The sequence below is a fragment of the Nerophis ophidion genome, linkage group LG07 (assembly GCF_033978795.1).
Source record: "Nerophis ophidion isolate RoL-2023_Sa linkage group LG07, RoL_Noph_v1.0, whole genome shotgun sequence".
NCBI classification, from domain to species: domain Eukaryota; kingdom Metazoa; phylum Chordata; class Actinopteri; order Syngnathiformes; family Syngnathidae; genus Nerophis; species Nerophis ophidion.
The window spans coordinates 20,393,093-20,412,650 of record NC_084617.1 but is presented as its reverse complement, the minus strand read 5'-3'; the positions used below and the strand labels follow the sequence as shown (position 1 = coordinate 20,412,650).

Genomic DNA, 19,558 nt, shown 5'->3' with positions numbered 1-19,558 from the left:
TTTTTATCACAATTTTCTCACCGAAACCTGCTGGTTGACATTCGGTCGGGATCCATGTTCGCTTGACCGCTCTGATCCATAGTAAAGTTTCACCTCCGGGAATTTTAAACAAGGAATCACCGTGTGTTTGTGTGGCTAAAGGCTAAAGCTTCCCAACTCCATCTTTCTACTTTGACTTCTCCAATTTTAATTGAACAAATTTCCAAAGATTCAGCAACACAAATCTACAAAATACTGTGTAATTATGCCGTTAAAGCAGACGTCTTTTAGCTGTGTGTGTGCACAGCGCTAATATTTCCTAACAGTCAGTGACGTCTTGTGTACACGTCCTCATTACGCGACGTTTTCAAGAAGAAACTCCCGGGAAATTTAAAATTGCAATTTAGTAAACTAAAAAGGCCAAATTGTCATGTGTTGCAATGTTAATATTTCATCATGGATATATAAACTATCAGACTGTGTGGTGGGTAGTAGTGGGTTTCAGTAGGCCTTTAGCAGGGGTCGGGAACCTTTTTGGCTGAGAGAGCCCTGAAAGCCAAATATTTTAAAATGTATTTCCGTGAGAGCCATATCATATTTTTTAACACTGAATACAACTATATGCGTGCATTTTTTAAGTAAGACCAACATTTTTAGAGTATAATAAGTCTCGAATTATTTTTAATAACATTCTTGTTTCTTGAACAGGTGGGGTAGAAAATGGATGGATGGATTAAAATGCATGAGAAGGTTTTATATTTTGAACGTTATTTTTAACAACGTGATCACCAGCGGAATTATTCATTACTTATCGTGTTAAGCAATGTCAGCTAAGATTTATCTGAGAGCCAGATGCAGTCATCAAAAGAGCCGCATCTGGCTCTAGAGCCATAGGTTCCCTACCCCTGCCTTTAGGGATGGCTTTGCAAAACGAAACTAAAACTGAACTGTTTGCAAAGCAAACAAAAAAAGAATGCTGGACGACAGCAAAGACTTACAGCGTGTGAAGCAGAAGGGGTCCACAAAGTACATCCGTACATGACATGACAACCAACAGCAAAATGGGAGCGCAAGACCAGAACTAAAACACTACACACAGGAAAACACCAAAAACCTCCAAATAAGTGAATTGACAGGTGGTGACAGTAGACCTACTTTGAGACAACAGCTATTGTGATGCATAGTTGGTTATTGTTTGAATTCATATCCAACAATTGCGAGAACGACCTTTTATTGTCAATATCGGCTGCTGATTATAGTTTTTTAACGTTTTCTGCTGGTGGTGTGCCTCCCCATTCTTTAAATTAAAAAAATGTACCTTGGCTCAAAAAAGGTTGAAAATCACGACAGTGAGTCGAGAAATTGTGATGAAAATGCAGCCAAAGAACCAACAATAGTGTGATACTAGATAAATTGAGACTATCGTATTATGTGTTGGACAGGTGACTCCAGAAAGACAACAGTGAGCGCACGTTTGGCCCTGGAGACAGACATGTGGTGGAGCCACAGACACACAGAGCAGCACAGTGTGGATCTCCAGCAGGTCCAGAGGACAGACACATAGGCCGACGCATGGACAGGCAGAAGAACACAAGACGGCCTCACCGATGGACTTCTGCCGCAGCATACCGTGGGGTGGGCCATGACCGGAGGAATACTGGCCGCGTTCGTAGCCCAGACCCAGACCAGACGACGTCACCCCCAACCCGGTCTGGTCCGTGAAGTTTGGCTGGGAAAGCAAGAAGTGAAAGACACGCTGATGACTGAGAGGAAGCTTTGATTTAAAGCGGACAAGAATGTCACATGAACAAAATATGACGGCCGTTTCACCCAATCTGTGCCATTTGCGACCCCAGGAAGTAGTACGAATTAGGGGTGTCTCGATCCGATTTTGATATCAGGTATTGATTATATGGGCTTGCTCCGATACGATACAAGCAGTTTACTTCTGCAAAGCTGGACAACCAGTTGACATGTAAATATCCTCCAATAAGCACACAATTTCTTCTATTTTAGTCAAGTCACTTACACAAGGTACAGTAAATATGTTAGGCTATAGCAGCTACACAACAGCTAAGCACACAAGGTAGACATACGTAATAATTGTTTAACTTTTGCAGTGTTAAACAGCACATTTGTCAATATAAACAAGTATCAAATAAATATAGTTACACATTACTTAGACATACAAAGTCTACAAGGCAGAAGCGTATTTGAAAGTATCCAGTAACAAACGTGTCCGCATCATTCAACTTACTGCGACATGAGCTTAATTACTCAATTTACTCTGGCCAATAGATATCACCCAAAAAGTTTATACACTTATACACAATTTTTCTGCACTGAGTTTTTATACAATGATTTTTTTTACACATGTTTTTTCCACAAAGTGTTTGTACACATTTTTCTAAAATTATTTTTACACTGAAATATTCTGCACTGTTTTTTTTACTAAATGTTCTGCATTAAATATTTTTACACTGCTTCTTTCAGCACAGACTTTTTATACAATTATTTTTTTTTACCCTTTTTAACACTGAATTTTTATATTCAGAATTTTTTAGACAAAATTTTCTGCACAATTTTTTTTACACAGAATTTTTTTACAATTGATTATCCTACCCCAATTTTTTATTACGTTTTTATACAATTTTTAAATCCAGAATTTTTTTAGACAATTATACACTGAAATTTTTTTTTACACTAAGTGTTTGTACACAAAGTTTTATACACTGATTTTTTAGACAAAATATTCTACATCAATTATTTTTACACTGGATTTTTCTGCACTGAATTTTTTCAGACAAAATTTTCTGCACCAATTTTTTTACATTTAATTTTTTTTTTTGCGCAGAAGTTTTTTGGACAACATTTTCTGCACCAAATTTTTAACACTTAATTTTTCTGCACTGGTTTTTTATACAATTAACTTTTTTACCCCCATTTTTTTACACAGATTTTTTTTTACACTAGGTGTTCATACACAGTTTGTATACACTTTATTTTTTTCATACCAAATTTTCTGCAACAATATTTATACATACTTTTTTTGCACCGAAGTCTTTTATACAAAATGTTCTGTACCAAATTGTTTACACTTCACTTTAAAACACTATTTTACCAAACTGAATTTATAAACACACACATTTTGCTCACGCATTTTTATTCAATTAAATTGTTAGCGTAATATGCAATACAGTTCACAAAATTAAAAGGCAAAAAATTCAGTTACTTAACTTCAGTGTCCAAAAAAGGCTTTCATAATAAAGACACAAATTAACCATCATATATCTGGAACCAATTAATCATGATAAACGAGGGCTGACTGTAGTTCAGTAAGTTTATTATGCGATTAAAGAGTTGAAAAAAGACAGCAGGCAAATGGCACCGATTCAGCGGAACGGCCCATAAACTTATTTATAACGCACCTCGTTGCTATAGAAACTACGTCCCCTGTCCCTTTTTGGCCCCTGTCCCCGCGTCCCCGGTGCCTCATTGGTGCTGATTGTCTGCTGAGCCGCTGCAAGAATTTCATCTAATTTATCTGAGAGGAAGAGGAGGGAGAGACGGACGGGGGGGAGGTCGGGAAAAGAGAAAGAGGAAGACAGGACAATGAAACAGAAAAAAAGGGACAGCGACAAAAATGGACGAAACAAGGCACGGGAAAAGAACACGGTGGACGTCGGCGGATGACAGGACTAGGAATTGCGGACATGAAGATGATGGGCCTTACTTAAAGCCATCTGATAGACTGTCCTCTTCTTCTCTGCGACTTGGGAGGACTCGAATTCTGGAAGGAAAAAGGAACAAGTCCAGTCCAGTCAACGGGGGTGAAACGCAGGCAGATAAAATAGTCTAACCTGATTTCTTTTTCCACGGGGTAGCAGCTGTGAGGAGGACAAAAGGAGACTTGGTTTTTGGCAGGAGTGGTTCCAAGGAATACTAATAACATTCCCTGGAGTGTGTGACATGCACTTCTACGCTGAGTAAAAGACTCCAGATGAATTAACTCCATTTAAAGACAACAAATGATGTCTGGAGGCACTTTTGACATTAAAGGGGAACAATAGCACAATTTCAGAAGGGTTAAAACCAATAAATATCAGTTCCCAGTGGGTTATTTTATTTTTCAAAGTTTTTTTCAAAATTTTACCCATCAAGCAATATCCCGAAAAACGGCTTCAAAGTGCCTGATTTTTTACCATCGGTATTGTCCTGTGACGTCACTGCGTGAAGCAACCACAAAAAACATGGCGGATAGAACAGAAAGGTCTAGCGACATTAGCTCGGATTCAGACTCGGATTTCAGCGGCTTAAGCAGAATACGCATGTATTGAAACGGATGGTTGGAGTGTGGAGGCAGATAGCGAAAACGAAATTGAAGAAGAAACTGAAGCTATTGAGCCATATCACGACAGACAGCGGCAACAAGGACGAATTCGGCGATCGCCTTCTAACTAACGATTGCATCTTTTGACCACTGGTGCAACTTGAATCCGTCGATTGGTATGTGTTTGTTTGGCATTAAATGTGGGTGGAGGGAAAGGCTGGATGCAAATATAGCTACAAATGAGGCATAATGATGCAATATATACATACAGCTAGCCTAAATAGCATGTTAACATCGATTAGCTTGCAAGTAATGCAGTGAGCAAATATGTCTGATTAGCACATAAGTCAATAACATCAACAAAACTCACCTTTGTGATTTCGTTGACTTTATCGTTGGAAATGCATGTGTCGCAGGATATCAACACATCTCTGTGCCATCATTTTCGTAGCATCGCTATTGTCGGTAAAGTGTAAAGAACAAATGAGGGACTTTCGCATCTTGAATCCTTCGATTGGTATGTGTTTGTTTGGCATTAAATGTGGGTGGAGGGAAAGGCTGGATGCAAATATAGCTACAAATGAGGCATAATGATGCAATATGTACATACAGCTAGCCTAAATAGCATGTTAGCATCGATTAGCATGCCGTGACCATTGATATGTCTGATTAGCACACTCCACGTAAGTCAACTTGAATCCATCTCTGATCGTGATGTTACACCCTCCGACAACACACCGACGAGGCGTGATGTCTCCAAGGTACGGGAAAACAGTCAAAAAAACGGAAAATAACAGAGCTGATTTGACTTGGTGTGTGTAATGTGTTTGAGAAAATGGCGGATTGCTTCCTGTTGTGACGTCACGGGTTAAAGGTCAATGCTCCGACAGCGAACAATTGAAAGGCGTTTCAATCGCCAAATTCACCCTATTAGAGTTCGGAAATCGGTTAAAAAAACGTATGGTCTTTTTTCTGCAACATCAAGGTATATATTGATGCTTACATAGGTCTGGTGATAATGTTCCCCTTTAAAACATGACAGACTGCACACAAGGAAAGACTCCCACCTCTTTCCACTGCAGACACGGGAGGACGCCACCACCACCACAACACAGAAAGACATGAGAAAAACACGAGTTAAAACTTTGACGTGACTGTGGACCTCTGACGCTTTGCTACCAAACAGAAAGACGAAGGCGAAACGGGCGCCATGCCAACCTGCGCCCTGTGTGAGGGCGTCGCGTGTCTCCGCGGTGACCCGGGATATCACGGAGGTGACCGGGTTTTTTTAATAGGCGTCACAGGGAAAGGAATTCTAATGCGTTAAATATGGCCGCACGGAGAAGTGGAAGGGCATAAAAACACTCATAAAGCCCAACAACACATGAGCATAAATAACACAAACGGGGGCGTTGACCCTGGACGAACACTTCCCCGCCTACTTTCTTGCCTCAAATAGAATGGGCATCAATGCGGTGGTTTCCATGGCAACAGACCTAGAAGTAGTGTACTTATCCCAATAATTCTATCACCCAAACATATTAATGATGATGACAATTTCTTCCATGTTTGATTACAAGAAAAGAAAGAAGACATTAAAGGGACTGTTTGCAACTTCCTCAAAGTTACACCTTTTACAACATCAACAGCCTGTTCATGTTACTATTAGTGTTTTCACGGAATATATATGTGGAGGGGGGCGTGGCCTGCGGGCCTGCCGCAGAACAAAGGTGTGCCAGGACCGGCCTCTAAGACAGCGACAGGTGAGTATATGGCCCAGGTGGGCCTTGTTATTGTCATGTCTTGTGATCATGTTTGGTTTAGTTATGTTCTGATTTGTTTAAGACTCCGTTAGTTCCTGTTTGTTTTGGTTGCCATGGTTGCAAATGATGTTCAACTGTCCCTGATTAGTGTTACTATTAGTGTTTTCACGGAATATATATGTGGAGGGGGGCGTGGCCTGCGGGCCTGCCGCGGAACAAAGGTGTGCCAGGACCGGCCTCTAAGACAGCGACAGGTGAGTATATGGCCCAGGTGGGCCTTGTTATTGTCATGTCTTGTGATCATGTTTGGTTTAGTTATGTTCTGATTTGTTTAAGACTCCGTTAGTTCCTGTTTGTTTTGGTTGCCATGGTTGCAAATGATGTTCAACTGTCCCTGATTAGTGTTCGGCCGCTCACCTGCTACCCGAGCATTAATCAGAGGCATTATTTAAGCCTGCCATTGCCGGTCAGTCGGCCTGGCGTCATTGTTTTTTTCACACCCAGTTCATGCTTGATTCATGCTGCTCTTGTCTTGCCACGCAAGTTTTCTTTGTTATTCAAGCCACAGTTTATTGCGTTGTTTAGTTCATGTTTCATGTCCAAAGTTGTTTTTGCCTCCCCCTTGTGCGCGCCTTTTGGTTGAACCTTTTTTTAGTCAAGATTAAATCATGTTTTTACCCACACGTCATGTCCCGAGTAGTCCGTTGTCTGCCTTCCTGGGAGAATGACCCCGCAGCAAGCTGCGACCCCACCATTATGACAGATATCTAATCACCTTTCGCCTTTATTAGCAGCAGCCGGCACGAGACACGGGGTGGGAGTTGAAGCCACACGGACTGAGATACACTGGACTAAATAGTCTGAAAATATATTGCTGGAAAGCAATCTCTGAATGAAAATAAAAGACTGTCGGGCTCACAAGAGGAATCTTTGTGTCAGGAGAACCCACAGGAGGGCAACCTCTACAATATATTTTTCACAATAGCTATATTTTATCTACATTTTTAGCTTTCCATTTCTTTTCCTCCTCAGATTCGAGCCCCGATTTAACACTTTGACAACAGATTATAGAATTTAAAAACAAAATGTTTAGAGCACGTAAATACTAGGCATGGACAGAGTCACCGATTCGCACCGGTGGTTGGAATCAAACACTTGTGATGCGACTGCACCGATACATTCCATCATGCATCGATAAACAAAAAGGGCAAGTTTTTGATGCATCGGCTCTTGCCTCGCTGTATCGGCTAAATTCCTGCGTTCAAGCGATATTAATATGTTCTTAATGTTCCTGCTCAGCCCAGTGTCACTCGTGTTATACAGCAGTGGTCCCCAACAACTGGGCCGCGGCTCGATTGGTACCGGGCCGCAGAAACATTTTTTATAAATTTTTAATTTTTTAATTTTTTATTAAATCAACATAAAAAAACACAAGATACACATACAATTAGTGCGCCAACTCAAAAAAACTCACTTTTTTATGACAAAAAAAGAAAGAAAAGAGAACAATTATCAAGCATTGACCGGTCCGCAGCTACAAAAAGGTTGGGGACCACTGTTATACAGTCTCGGTGAGATCTGACTGGCAGCCTTGACTCTTTCCAATTTCCAGGGTGGGCCTCAAGGAAACTCACTTCCGGGAAGGAGCAGCACAGAACAGTGCAGGTGTGATAGCAAAATTACTTATACTTGTTTAAATAGATGATGTTCTTTGAACTGGGTACCAAAAGTTGTTTATTATGTTTAGAAATGTGACGCTGTGCAAGAGGCCTCTAATCTGATCGGGCTCTTTGTACCTGTGTCTTTGATGTGACATGTGGTCTATAGTTGACCTAGGCATATGTGTCATCTATTCCTGACCCCCAACAAAGCTGAATTGTTCCCCTTTCGACACCCTCTCCCCTTCACAGGACTTTGGGTATTCATTCCACTGGTGTACTGTATGTAAATGAGCATGGAGGGTGGGACTTCTGAGAATGTATAATTGTGATGTGATATTCTAAAGGGGGGAGAACAAGCTGGAACGAACGGATGTGTCGTTCTGGTTTGGTCTCGCTTTGCAAAGCTTGTTATTATTTGTTTGTTACTTTAATAAATCATTTTAAAGCTATTTGTCACTAAACGGTCGTCTTTAAGTGAAGTGAAGTGAATTATATAGCGCTTTTCTCTAGTGACTCAAAGCGCTTTACATAGTGAAACCCAATATCTAAGTTACATTTAAACCAGTGTGGGTGGCACTGGGAGCAGGTGGGTAAAGTGTCTTGCCCAAGGACACAACGGCAGTGACTAGGGTGGCGGAAGCGGGAATTGAACCTGCAACCCTCAAGTTGCTGGCACGGCCACTCTACCAACCGAGCTATACCGAAGAAATTTCCACGATATGGATGACAGTGATGAGATAGTTGATGCCCCCAAATACTCTCATAAATCCAACGTATGGAAATACTTTGGGTTTTATAAGAAAGACGGTAAGGATGAGACTCATGCAATATGTAAAGAATGCTATCAAATACGTGAGTAGCATGAGAAACATGGCTACACACATGAAGAGACGTAGAGCAGTGTTTTTCAACCACTGTTCCGCGGCACACTAGTGTACCGTGAGATACTGTTTGGTGTGCCGTGGGAAATGATGCAATTTGTCATTGTGACCCTAAACCAGCCGTAACAATTTGAAGGTGTCGAAATGAAAAAGTTCAAATCGCTCGTGTTAATAGCAAATCCACTGTATATTAGCATCAAGCTAGTGCATTTTAGGAAAAATGGAGCCTTACTTACTGAGCGTATTTTTAGTCAGTCTCTTTGTTGGCATTGAACATTGCAAAATTACCTCCAGGTATTTTGGCCGAGTCCGCTCTCAGTCCTGCTGGAGTGATCGCCAAATGCCGAAAATTAGGTGCAATGAGGCCACATGCCACCCAGGTACCAAAACATGTCACCGTTTTTACGTGAAATGGTAACCGGCGGGATTCGGTCAGTGCCAGAAAAAGTTACCCATCCCTCGTAAGGAATCTCTTCCAAACTTTATGCAGTTTTTTCAGGTGCGATGGTCTTAAAGTTTTACATGACGTGTTTTTCTCACCCATCTCCTCCAGCTCCGAGGTCATGGACTTGGAGCGCAGGGCGATGGCGGGTGTGCTTAGCCTCTTGCTCTGCTGGGGGACTGTAATGCAAGAGACAACCACAAGAGGTCACTCACCAGACTCGCCGGGAAAAAAGAAAAAAAAAATGTACACCAGGGGTGTCCAAACTTCCATCCATCCATTTTCTACCGCTTATTCCCTTTCGGGGTCGCGGGGGGCGCTGGCGCCTATCTCAGCTACAATCGGGCGGAAGGCAGGGTACACCCTGGACAAGTCGCCACCTCATCGCAGGGCCGTGTCCAAACTTTTCATTGAATATTCAAAGCATGCAGGGCTATTCTTTTTCATTTTCAAAACAAACTCAATATATTGATTTTTTTTTCAAGTTTGGTCCCAAAGACTCAGAAGGGTCTCAGTCATAAAAACATTAAACATAAGTCATACTTTATAATTTTTTAAAATATGTCTCAATGATTAAATCTCCAGATCAACTTCAGGTATACATTTTAATTTATCTTAAACATTTTTTTTCAATTGAAAAAACACGAAATATGCAATATTTTCCCTGCTCAAAAAAATGTCCAGGTAGATTATTTGACTTAAAGTAGTTAAGTAGAAGACTTAAATAAGTCAATAATTTATAACCGTTTTTTATTTTTTATTTTAGCAATGACAGTTTGATGGTATATATATATATATATATATATATATATATATATATATATATATATATATATATATATATATATATATATATATATATATATATATATATATCCCATCCATCCATCCATCATCTTCCGCTTATCCGAGGTCGGGTCGCGGGGGCAGCAGCCTAAGCAGGGAAGCCCAGACTTCCCTTTCTCCATATATATATATATATATGTATGTGTGTGTATATGTATATATACATATCCACATATATATATATATATATATATCCACATATATATATATATACATATACATATATATATATACATATATAAGTAAACATTGATTGATTGATTGATATATATATATATATATATATATATATATATATATATATATGTATTTGACAATATGATTTCCCTGAGCGGTTAGGAGACACCGAGAGTAACAAGCCTTAGAAAATGGATTAGAAAGGACATATTAAAAAATAATAATTAAAAATAAAAATAAAAATCTTATTTTTTTTATTGTTTTTTTTTTTTACTTGGGACTTGCCGCGGGCCATATCCGGCCCCGTGTCTGAAATAGTTTGGGGACCCCTGCTCTAGATCAACTTCGGACCGATCCGTTGAATATACATTTTAATTATTTGTATGTGTTTTTTTTTAAATCTGTTTATTATGCCATTTTTATTAAAGAATACTACATTTTTCATACAGCAAACACATACAAATATTTCAAAGTAGAATATTTGATCATTTAGACTGATTAATTTTTGAGCAATGACAGCTTTAAAGAAAAAAGCTTTGTGTTATTAGAGTCAACATTGCAGCTTTTTCTTTTTACATTTCACCTGTTTGCTCTTTGTTTCCACTTTTTATTATTTTATTTTTCTGTAATAGTATTTTTAAAATGTTTTCAAAAATTAGCTTCCAGACGCACTTTGGACACCCCTGATTCACATGTGTCACCAAGCCTCGGACCACTTACCTTTCTTCCTGGCCGCCTCCTCCATGTCGGGGTTGCGAGTTACCATGACAACCTTGACCATGAGGCTGTTGCCGCCCTGCCGGATCATGTTGACGACCTGCCGGTGGCCCACCTTCACCACGTTCTGACCGTTGACCTGGAAAACCAGTCCGCGTCATTCGTGGCGCTCTGACACCGTCATGGCAGCGCCACGGTACCTCTATGAGGAAGTCTCCCATCCTGAGACCGGCTCGCCAGGCCACGCCCCCTTCGTCCACCGACTCCAGGTACTGCAGGGCGGGGAAGGCAGGCGTGGGGGTGAACTCCTCAATGGGAGTCTGAGCTGGAGACGTCGTGCAAAGTGTTTTGGCGTTACTCGGACAAGGTGTGGAGTCATTTCTTGTACTTTGTGTTGGTTCTTCCTCACCTTTGGCTCCTCTCAGCACGAAGCCAAAACCCTCGCTGTCCTTCTTCTGCAAAAGCACCGTCTTCTCCTTGATTATGTAGTCACTAGAAGAGAGGAGACAAAAAGAAAGGTTGCTTTTAGTGTCCCCCTTTGACGACATCACCACTGACAGTTGCAGCACATTCGGGTCCAGTTTAAAACAAAATACCTTTTGCAATATTAACCACGAATTTGAATCAAACTGACTAAAGTGGGATTGAATCATTTTGGTCACAGGTGACCAAAGTGCGGCCTAGAAAATTGTGAGTCACTATATTGATTATGCATGTTAGTACAACTACAGTACATAAACACTGTAGAGCAGGGGTGCCCACACTTTTTCTGCAGGCGAGCTACTTTTCAATTGACCAACTCGAGGGGATCTACCTCATTCACATATATCATTGTGGCAGGGGGCGTGGTCAGCGCGTTCCCTGCGGGCGGGGTGTGTGCAGAGATCGGTCATGAAGCAGCTGACAGGTGAGTGGATAATCTCAGATGGAACGAGTTATCTAATCACCTGTTCCTTATAACATTATTCCTTATATTTATTTATTTATGAAAGAGACGTTTTTGTTAACAAGTTAAATGTGTTTAATGATAATACAAGCATGTGTAACACATATAGATGTCTTTCTTTCACGAAGACAAGAATATAAGTTGGTGTATTACCTGATTCTGATGACTTGTATTGATTGGAATCAGACAGTAGTGCTGATAACGCCCACGTTTTCAAATGGAGGAGAAAAAAAGTTCCTCCTTTCTATCTAATATCACATGAAAGTCGTTGGTTTTTGGCATCTAATTCATCCAGCTTCCATACACTTTACAAGAAAAACATTGGCGGCAAATTCCGTAGCTTGCTTGATTGACATTCACGCTGGCTGCTGCGAGATCATTATTATGAAAAAATTACAGAGAGGAAGGTGAGAAACACTTTTTATTTCAACAGACACTCGCGCCGTACCTTCCGTCAAAACTCTAAAGACCGACTGCACATTTCCTATCTTCACAATAAAAGCCCTGATTTGTGCTGCCTGCGCCAACAAAATAAAAGTCTTGGAAAGCTGGCGTGCACATGAATTGATTAACGTGGACCCCGACTTAATTAAACAAGTTGAAAAACTTATTCGGGTGTTACCATTTAGTGGTCAGTTGTACGGAATATGTACTGAACTGTGCAATTTACTGATAAAAGTATCAATCAATCAATCAAAAAACAAGTGATCGCTTGTGCACGCCAGCTTTCCGAGACTCTTTATTTCGTTAGCGCAGGCACCATCTGTAAAGTGTTTGCCCACATTTCATGTTTTGTTAGTACACAGCCAGCCAGACATTGTACCGTTTAGTTGTAGTTGTACTAACACGCATGATCATGATGAATATCATAATGACTCACTAAATGGACATTTAAGTGTTTGGCCCAGCTTGCCCGGATTGTCTTTCCCAGTTTATTTGGGTAAGCACTCCATTTATGTTGAAATAGCCTGGCTTCCAATTCCATATTTATAGCTTCATGTTACAACACCCTCAATCTCTCAGCTACCATCTGCTCCAACGTCTCAGCCTTCCCTTCTATAACCAGTAGTTCATCCTCAGTATATTCAGCTTTAAAAAGGTATAGTAGTGAATACTCATTCGTCCAAAAATAGTCTTCTCCGTTGTCTGCTACCAATTCTGCCATGATTCGAAAACACACATGCAATTGTTTCCGGAAGTAGGAACACATTTGTTGCGAGAAAACGGAAACGCAGAAGAAATCAGTCATGGTAACGATTAAAATGACATATATACGGTAAATATTATACTGTACATATTACAGATTGTTATGAACGTGTCTGTTACTACATTTTATATATATACTTGCAGTGTGTATATAAAATGCTGAAGGAGGGTTTTTTGTTTTGTTTTAAGTGAGCTTTGAAGACTACAAAGGTGACTCCCATTAGTCGCATCTTCCTAGCGATTTGTTAATCATCTTTAAAATCCCCCAAAAAAGACATGTGTTCTTGTCTTGACAACAGGCAATATTTCAAAAAAGTCCAGAATCCTTTTAAGAGGTTATTTAAGAGGTTAAGTGTTGCGATCCGCTCTTCGGATCTTTACATATTCTTGTCTATTGTTCGTTTTTGGTGTCACTCTGTTGTGTGATGTCCTTATTTCCTGTTTAGTCCGTCACCATGGTAGCTCATTAGTTCACCTCCCCCTTGCTATCCACGCACACCTGTTTCTTGTAATCACCTCCCTTATTTAAGCTCGCCCCTTTTCGTTCTTCTTTCTGGGTTCCTAATCTGCTTATATGCAACAAGTGACGACTGCTCTGTATGAATATTCTCGCTAGCTTACTCGCTATGCCTTTGTTTTATTCTAGCTCTCATGCTAATGTTTTGTTTTCCCTTTTCGTGCCAAGTTTAGTTTTTCTGTTTGTATTCCTAGCTGTCATGCTAGCGCCATTTGTTTGCCTTCCTGCTTAGCACCAGTATTTTTGTTCCTTGGCTCCTTTTATTAGTTAAATAAACACTTTATTTTTTACCTTTGCTGTGTTCTTGCCGACGCATCCTTGGAGGAACGAACCCGGCATCGCTATGCCAACCAGACGTTACATTAAGTGCTCAGTTTGATTTTACTTTTTTATCCTGGTCTTTATTTTCCATAGGTCATAAAAAGTATCAATAATTATTGATATCAACCGATATAAACACGTATTTTATGATAAAGTCTTCAACCTAGCCCTAATTATAGTAGGCTCCTGTGCAGTAAATGACGTCACAACATACTGCAAACATAGCGTCACAGCTGCTTTCCACTACAATCTATCCAGAAAAGATGGTGCCGCTTGCTCGCTGCACAAACTCCCCACAACGCAACCAGCCAAGCCGAGTAATGGCGGGCTATTAGTCACTGACAGCAAACAACGTGCACGGCATGCTCGCCGGTGCAGCCTGCACACTTTGTGAAATGTGTAATAAGTGAAAGCATTCTTATAGCTAAATGGGGTCTCCTTGGAAGGGAAAGAAGGGCCCTTCTTGTTTGGCAGCTAAAACATTGCCTGTACAGTTAATACAAAGACTTGGTCTTGAGCTACTTAACCAACAGGAAGAAATACGTGAAGATAGGCGAACACACTTCCACAGAGCTGAAAATATTTTGTGGCGTACCTCAGGGATCAATACTCGGACCAAAATTGTTCAATCTCTATATAAATGGCATTTGTATAGTTACAAAGGACTTAAAGTTAGTATTATTTGCAGATTGTACAACTGCGTTTTGTTCAGGAGAGTACACACAGAAGATAATACAAATAATAACAGAATAAATTAACAAATTAAAAGATGGTTTCACAAAAATAGACTTGAATCTCAGTATAACTAAATCAGGGGTCACCAACGCGGTGCCCGCGGGCACCAGGTAGCCCGTAAAGACCAGATGAGTAGCCCGCTGGCCTGTTCTAAAAATAGCTCAAATAGCAGCACTGATCAGTGAGCTGCTTTTATTTTTTTTTATTTTATTTATGTACTAGCAAGCTGGTCTCGCTTTGTTTGACATTTTTAATTCTAAGAGAGACAAAACTCAAATAGAATTTGAAAATCCAAGAAAATATTTTAAAGACTTGGTCTTCACTTGTTTAAATAAATTATTTTATTTTTTTACTTATAACTTTCAGAGAGACAATTCATAGAGAAAAAATACAACCTGAAAAAGGATTTTGGGATTTTTAAATACATATACCTTTTTACCTTTTAAATTCCTTCCTCTTCTTTCCTGACAATTTAAATCAATATTCAAGTATTTTTTTTTATTGTAAAGAATAATAAATACATTTTAATAAAACATTTTCCTTTTAGCTTCGTTTTTTCGACAAAGAATATTTGTGAAATATTTCTTCAAACTTAATATGATTAAAATTAAAAAAAATTATTCAGGCAAATCTAGAAAATCCGGAGAATCAAATTTAAAGCTTATTTCAAAGTCTTTTGAATTTCTTTTAAAATTTTTGTTCTGGAAATCTATAAGAAATTATCAATCAATCAATGAATGTTTATTTATATAGCCCCAAATCACAAATGTCTCAAAGGACTGCACAAACCATTACGACTACAACATCCTCGGAAGAACCCACAAAAGGGCAAGGAAAACTCACACCCAGTGGGCAGGGAGAATTCACATCCAGTGGGACGCCAGTGACAATGCTGACTATGAGAAACCTTGGAGAGGACCTCAGATGTGGGCAACCCACCCCCCCTCTCAAGGGGGGGGGGGGTTGATTTGTCTTTGTTAGAAATATAGCTTGGTCCAATTTATTATATATTCTAACAAAGTGCAAATTGGATTTTAACCTATTTAAAACATGTCATCAAAATTTTAAAATTAATCTCAATCAGGAAAAATTACCAATGATATTCCATAAATTATTTTTTTTTTATTTTTTCAAAACGATTCAAATTAGCTAGTTTTTCTCTTCATTTTTTTCGGTTGAATTTTGAATTTTAAAGGGTCGAAATTAAAGATAAACTCAGTTTCAAAATTTAATTTTCATTTTTTTCGTGTTTACTCTTCTTTTAAACCGTTCAATTAAGTGTTTTTTTCATCATTTATTCTCTACAAAAAACCTTCCGTAAAAGGAAAAAAAATGACAGACTGAAATACCCATTTTTTTTTTATACAAATAGATTTATTTATTAAAGGTAAATTGAGCAAATGGGCTATTTCTGGCAATTTATTTAAGTGTGTATCAAACTGGTAGCCCTTTGCATTAATCAGTACCCAAGAAGTAGCTCTTGGTTTCAAAAAGGTTGGTGACCCCTGAACTAAAATAATCTTATTTGGTAACGGTAGTAGAGAAAGTCAAACACAAATACAAATACAAATAATATTGAAAGGGTAAAATAAAACACATTTTGGGGTGTAATAATAGATGATACAATAAATTGAAAATCTCATGTAAAAAATATACAACATAAAGTGGCAAAAAACACTTCAATAATGAATAAAGCAAAACATGTTCTAGACCAAGAATCACTTCATATTCTCTACGGCTCGCTAGTGTTACCATATCTGAGTTGTTTTGTAGAAATATGGAGAAACAACTACAAATGTGCGCTTCATTCACTAACTGTGTTACAAAAAAGATCAATTAGAATAATACATAATGTTAGATATAGAGAACATACCCTTTTATCTATTAAATCACAATTATAGAAATTCAACGATTTGGTGCATTTGCAAACAGCTAAAATGATGTATAAAGCAAACTATAACCTGCTACACAAGAATGTACAATTCTTCTTAACAAAAGAGGAGGAATATAACCTTAGAGGAAAATCGAATTTAAAACATTTGTATGCTTGTACAACACTTAAAACCTTTAGTATATCTGTATGTGGAATAAAATTATGGAACGGATTAACCAAAGAAATCAAACAAAGCACCAATATGATTCAGTTTAAGCGACTGTTCACACAAAGTACACAGAACAGTAATTATGATGAACATGTACGAATGCAGCTGGGATAGGCTCCAGCACCCCCCGCCATCCCAAAAGCGACAAGTGGTAGAAAAATGGATGGATCTTGAACCCTTTTTTTTAATTGAGACAAAGATTATTTATGGATTTCATATGTTCTTGCTTACTATGGTATATTAATTATTTGTTCACTGTTCCGTTAAAGAAAAGAAGGAAATGGTTATAAATTGCTTCGGTATGAAAAGGGGTAGGATTTAATAAGCTCTGCTTCTTCCTACTCCTTTTCGGACGTGATGTAATGAAACAACTGGAATTGTGTGATGCATTACGTTGTATCGTATGCATGTTCCAAATAAACTGAAACTGAACTGAACTTGATGATACACTATATTGCCAAAAGTATTTGGCCACCTGCCTTCACTCACATATGAACTTGAAGTGCCATCCCATGGAATTATCGAAAATGTTTTGCTATCCTGGAGCATTCAAAGTTCTTTTCACTGGAACTAAGGAGCCAAGCCCAACTCCTGAAAAACAACCCCACACCATAATTCCTCCTCCACCAAATTTCACACTCAGCACAATGGATTCCGAAATGTAGCGTTCTCCTGGCAACTTCCAAAGCCAGACTCGTCCTTTAGATTGCCAGATGGAAAAGCGTGATTCATCACTCCAGAGAAGGCGTGTCCACTGCTCTAGAGTCTAGTGGCGACGTTCTTTACACCACTGCAAACAACGCTTTGCATTGGAATTGGTGATGTATGGCTTAGACACTGCTGATCGGCCATGGAAACCCATTCCATGAAGCTCTCTGCGTACTGTACGTGGGCTAATTGGTAGGTCACAGGAAGTTTGGGGCTCTGTAGCAACTGACTTTGCAGAAAGTCTTTGGACTATGCGGTTTAGCATCCGCTGACCCCTCTCTGTCAATTTACACGGCCTACCACTTGGTGGCTGAGTTGCTGTTGTTCCCAAACTCTTCACTTTAATTATAATAAAGTTGAGTTTTGGAATATTTAGAAGCAAGGGAATTTTATGACTGAATTTGTTGCACAGGTGGCATCCTATGACAGTTCCACGCTGGAAATCAATAAGAGCGGCCCATTCTCACACAAATGTTTGTAGAAACAGTCTCCATGCCTAAGTGCAACAGTTTGACCCTGGAACATATTGTTTCTAATTTCCACACATAGTGATGGACCATAGACGTTCCACTGCAGTCTGGAAGTAAAAGGCCTACTGAAACCCACTACTACCGACCACACAGTCTGATAGTTTATATATCAATGATGAAATATTAACATTGCAACACATGCCAATACGGCTGGTTTAGTTTACTGAATTACAATTTTAAATTTCCCACGGAGTTTCTTGTTGAAAACGTCGCGGAATGATGCGTGTTTGTGACGTCTCGGGTTGTAGCGGACATATCAGCCCAGCACCACTTACGGCTAAAAGTCATCTTTTGTCATCGCATAATTACACAGTATTTTGGACTTCTCTGTTGCTGAATCTTTTGCAATTTGTTCAATTAATAATGGAGACTATAAAGAAGAATGCTGTTGGTGGAAAGCGGTGGATTGCAGCTGCCTTCAACACCGAAACACAGCTGGTGTTTCTTTGTTTGTTGTGAAGCTTTAACACAGAGCGGTCAAGCGAACATGTTTCTCTACGTCAACCAGCAAGTTTTTGGATGGGAAAATTGTGATATTAAGTTGACTCTTACCGGAGACTTGAGTGGATTATGCGACCTCCTCCTGTAGCTGTCAAAAAGGCAGCTGTGATCTTGGCTCCTCCATTAGCTTCTCTCAGAGACACTGGCGTTCACCGCAGCCCTCCGACTTTCAGGTATGACTTTATAATCTCACTAAAACACTATTAACACAATAAGCAGATAAGGCATTTTCCAGAATTATCCTAGTAAATGTGTCTAATAACATCTGAATCGCTCACACTGGACGCCTGGAGCCGTCGCCTTTTTTTTTTTTTAAGTGCTTCACTCTAACTTTCCTCATCCACAAATCTTTCATCCTCGCTCAAATTAATGGGGAATTCGTCGCTTTCTCAGTCCGAATTGCACTTGCTGCTGGTGGCTATGATTATAAACAATGTGAGGACGTGAGGAGCCCTACAACCTGTGACATCACGCGCACATCGTCTGCTACTTCCGGTACAGGCAAAGCTTTTTTATTAACTACCTAAAGTCGCGAACTTTATCGTCGATGTTCTCTACTAAATCCTTTCAGCAAAAATATGGCAATATCACAAAATGATCAAGTATGACACATAGAATGGACCTGCTATCCCCGTTTAAATAAGAAAATCTTAGGCCTTTAACTCTAACTCCGAAGCCCCAAATGCTCACTTTGTCCATGCTTAAAACTCATCTAGAACAGCAATCACGATCTAATCCAAACAAAGAAATGCGTGACATCCATCCATCCATTTTCTACTGCTTATTCCCTTTTGGGGTCGCGGGGGGCGCTGGCGCCTATCTCAGCTACAATCAGGCGGAAGGCGCGGTACACCCTGGACAAGTCGCCACCTCATCGCAGGGGCAACACAGATAGACAGACAACATTCACACTCACATTCACACACTAGGGCCAATTTAGTGTTGCCAATCAACCTATCCCCAGGTGCATGTCTTTGGAAGTGGGAGGAAGCCGGAGTACCCGGAGGGAACCCACGCATTCACGGGGAGAACATGCTAACTCCACACAGAAAGATCCCGAGCCTGGATTTGAACCCAGGACAGCAGGACCTTCGTATTGTGAGGCAGACGCACTAACCCCTCTGCCACCGTGAAGCCCAATGCATGACATGTCCGCCCTAACATGCTGTCTGCGCATGCTGATAATTCTCATAACC

The 19,558-nt window shown here is 39.7% G+C and overlaps 1 protein-coding gene across 1 annotated transcript in view; it reads right to left on the bottom strand.

Moving 5' to 3' along the window:
- The window catches only part of shank1 (SH3 and multiple ankyrin repeat domains 1), a 201,159-nt gene that overhangs the window by 8,133 nt on the left and 173,468 nt on the right, over positions 1 to 19,558 (bottom strand). Inside the window, 8 exon segments of the mRNA XM_061905601.1 lie at positions 1,585 to 1,708; positions 3,408 to 3,523; positions 3,713 to 3,769; positions 3,840 to 3,866; positions 9,155 to 9,235; positions 10,800 to 10,935; positions 10,997 to 11,121; positions 11,206 to 11,288. Coding sequence (XP_061761585.1) covers positions 1,585 to 1,708; positions 3,408 to 3,523; positions 3,713 to 3,769; positions 3,840 to 3,866; positions 9,155 to 9,235; positions 10,800 to 10,935; positions 10,997 to 11,121; positions 11,206 to 11,288 — 749 coding nt within the window.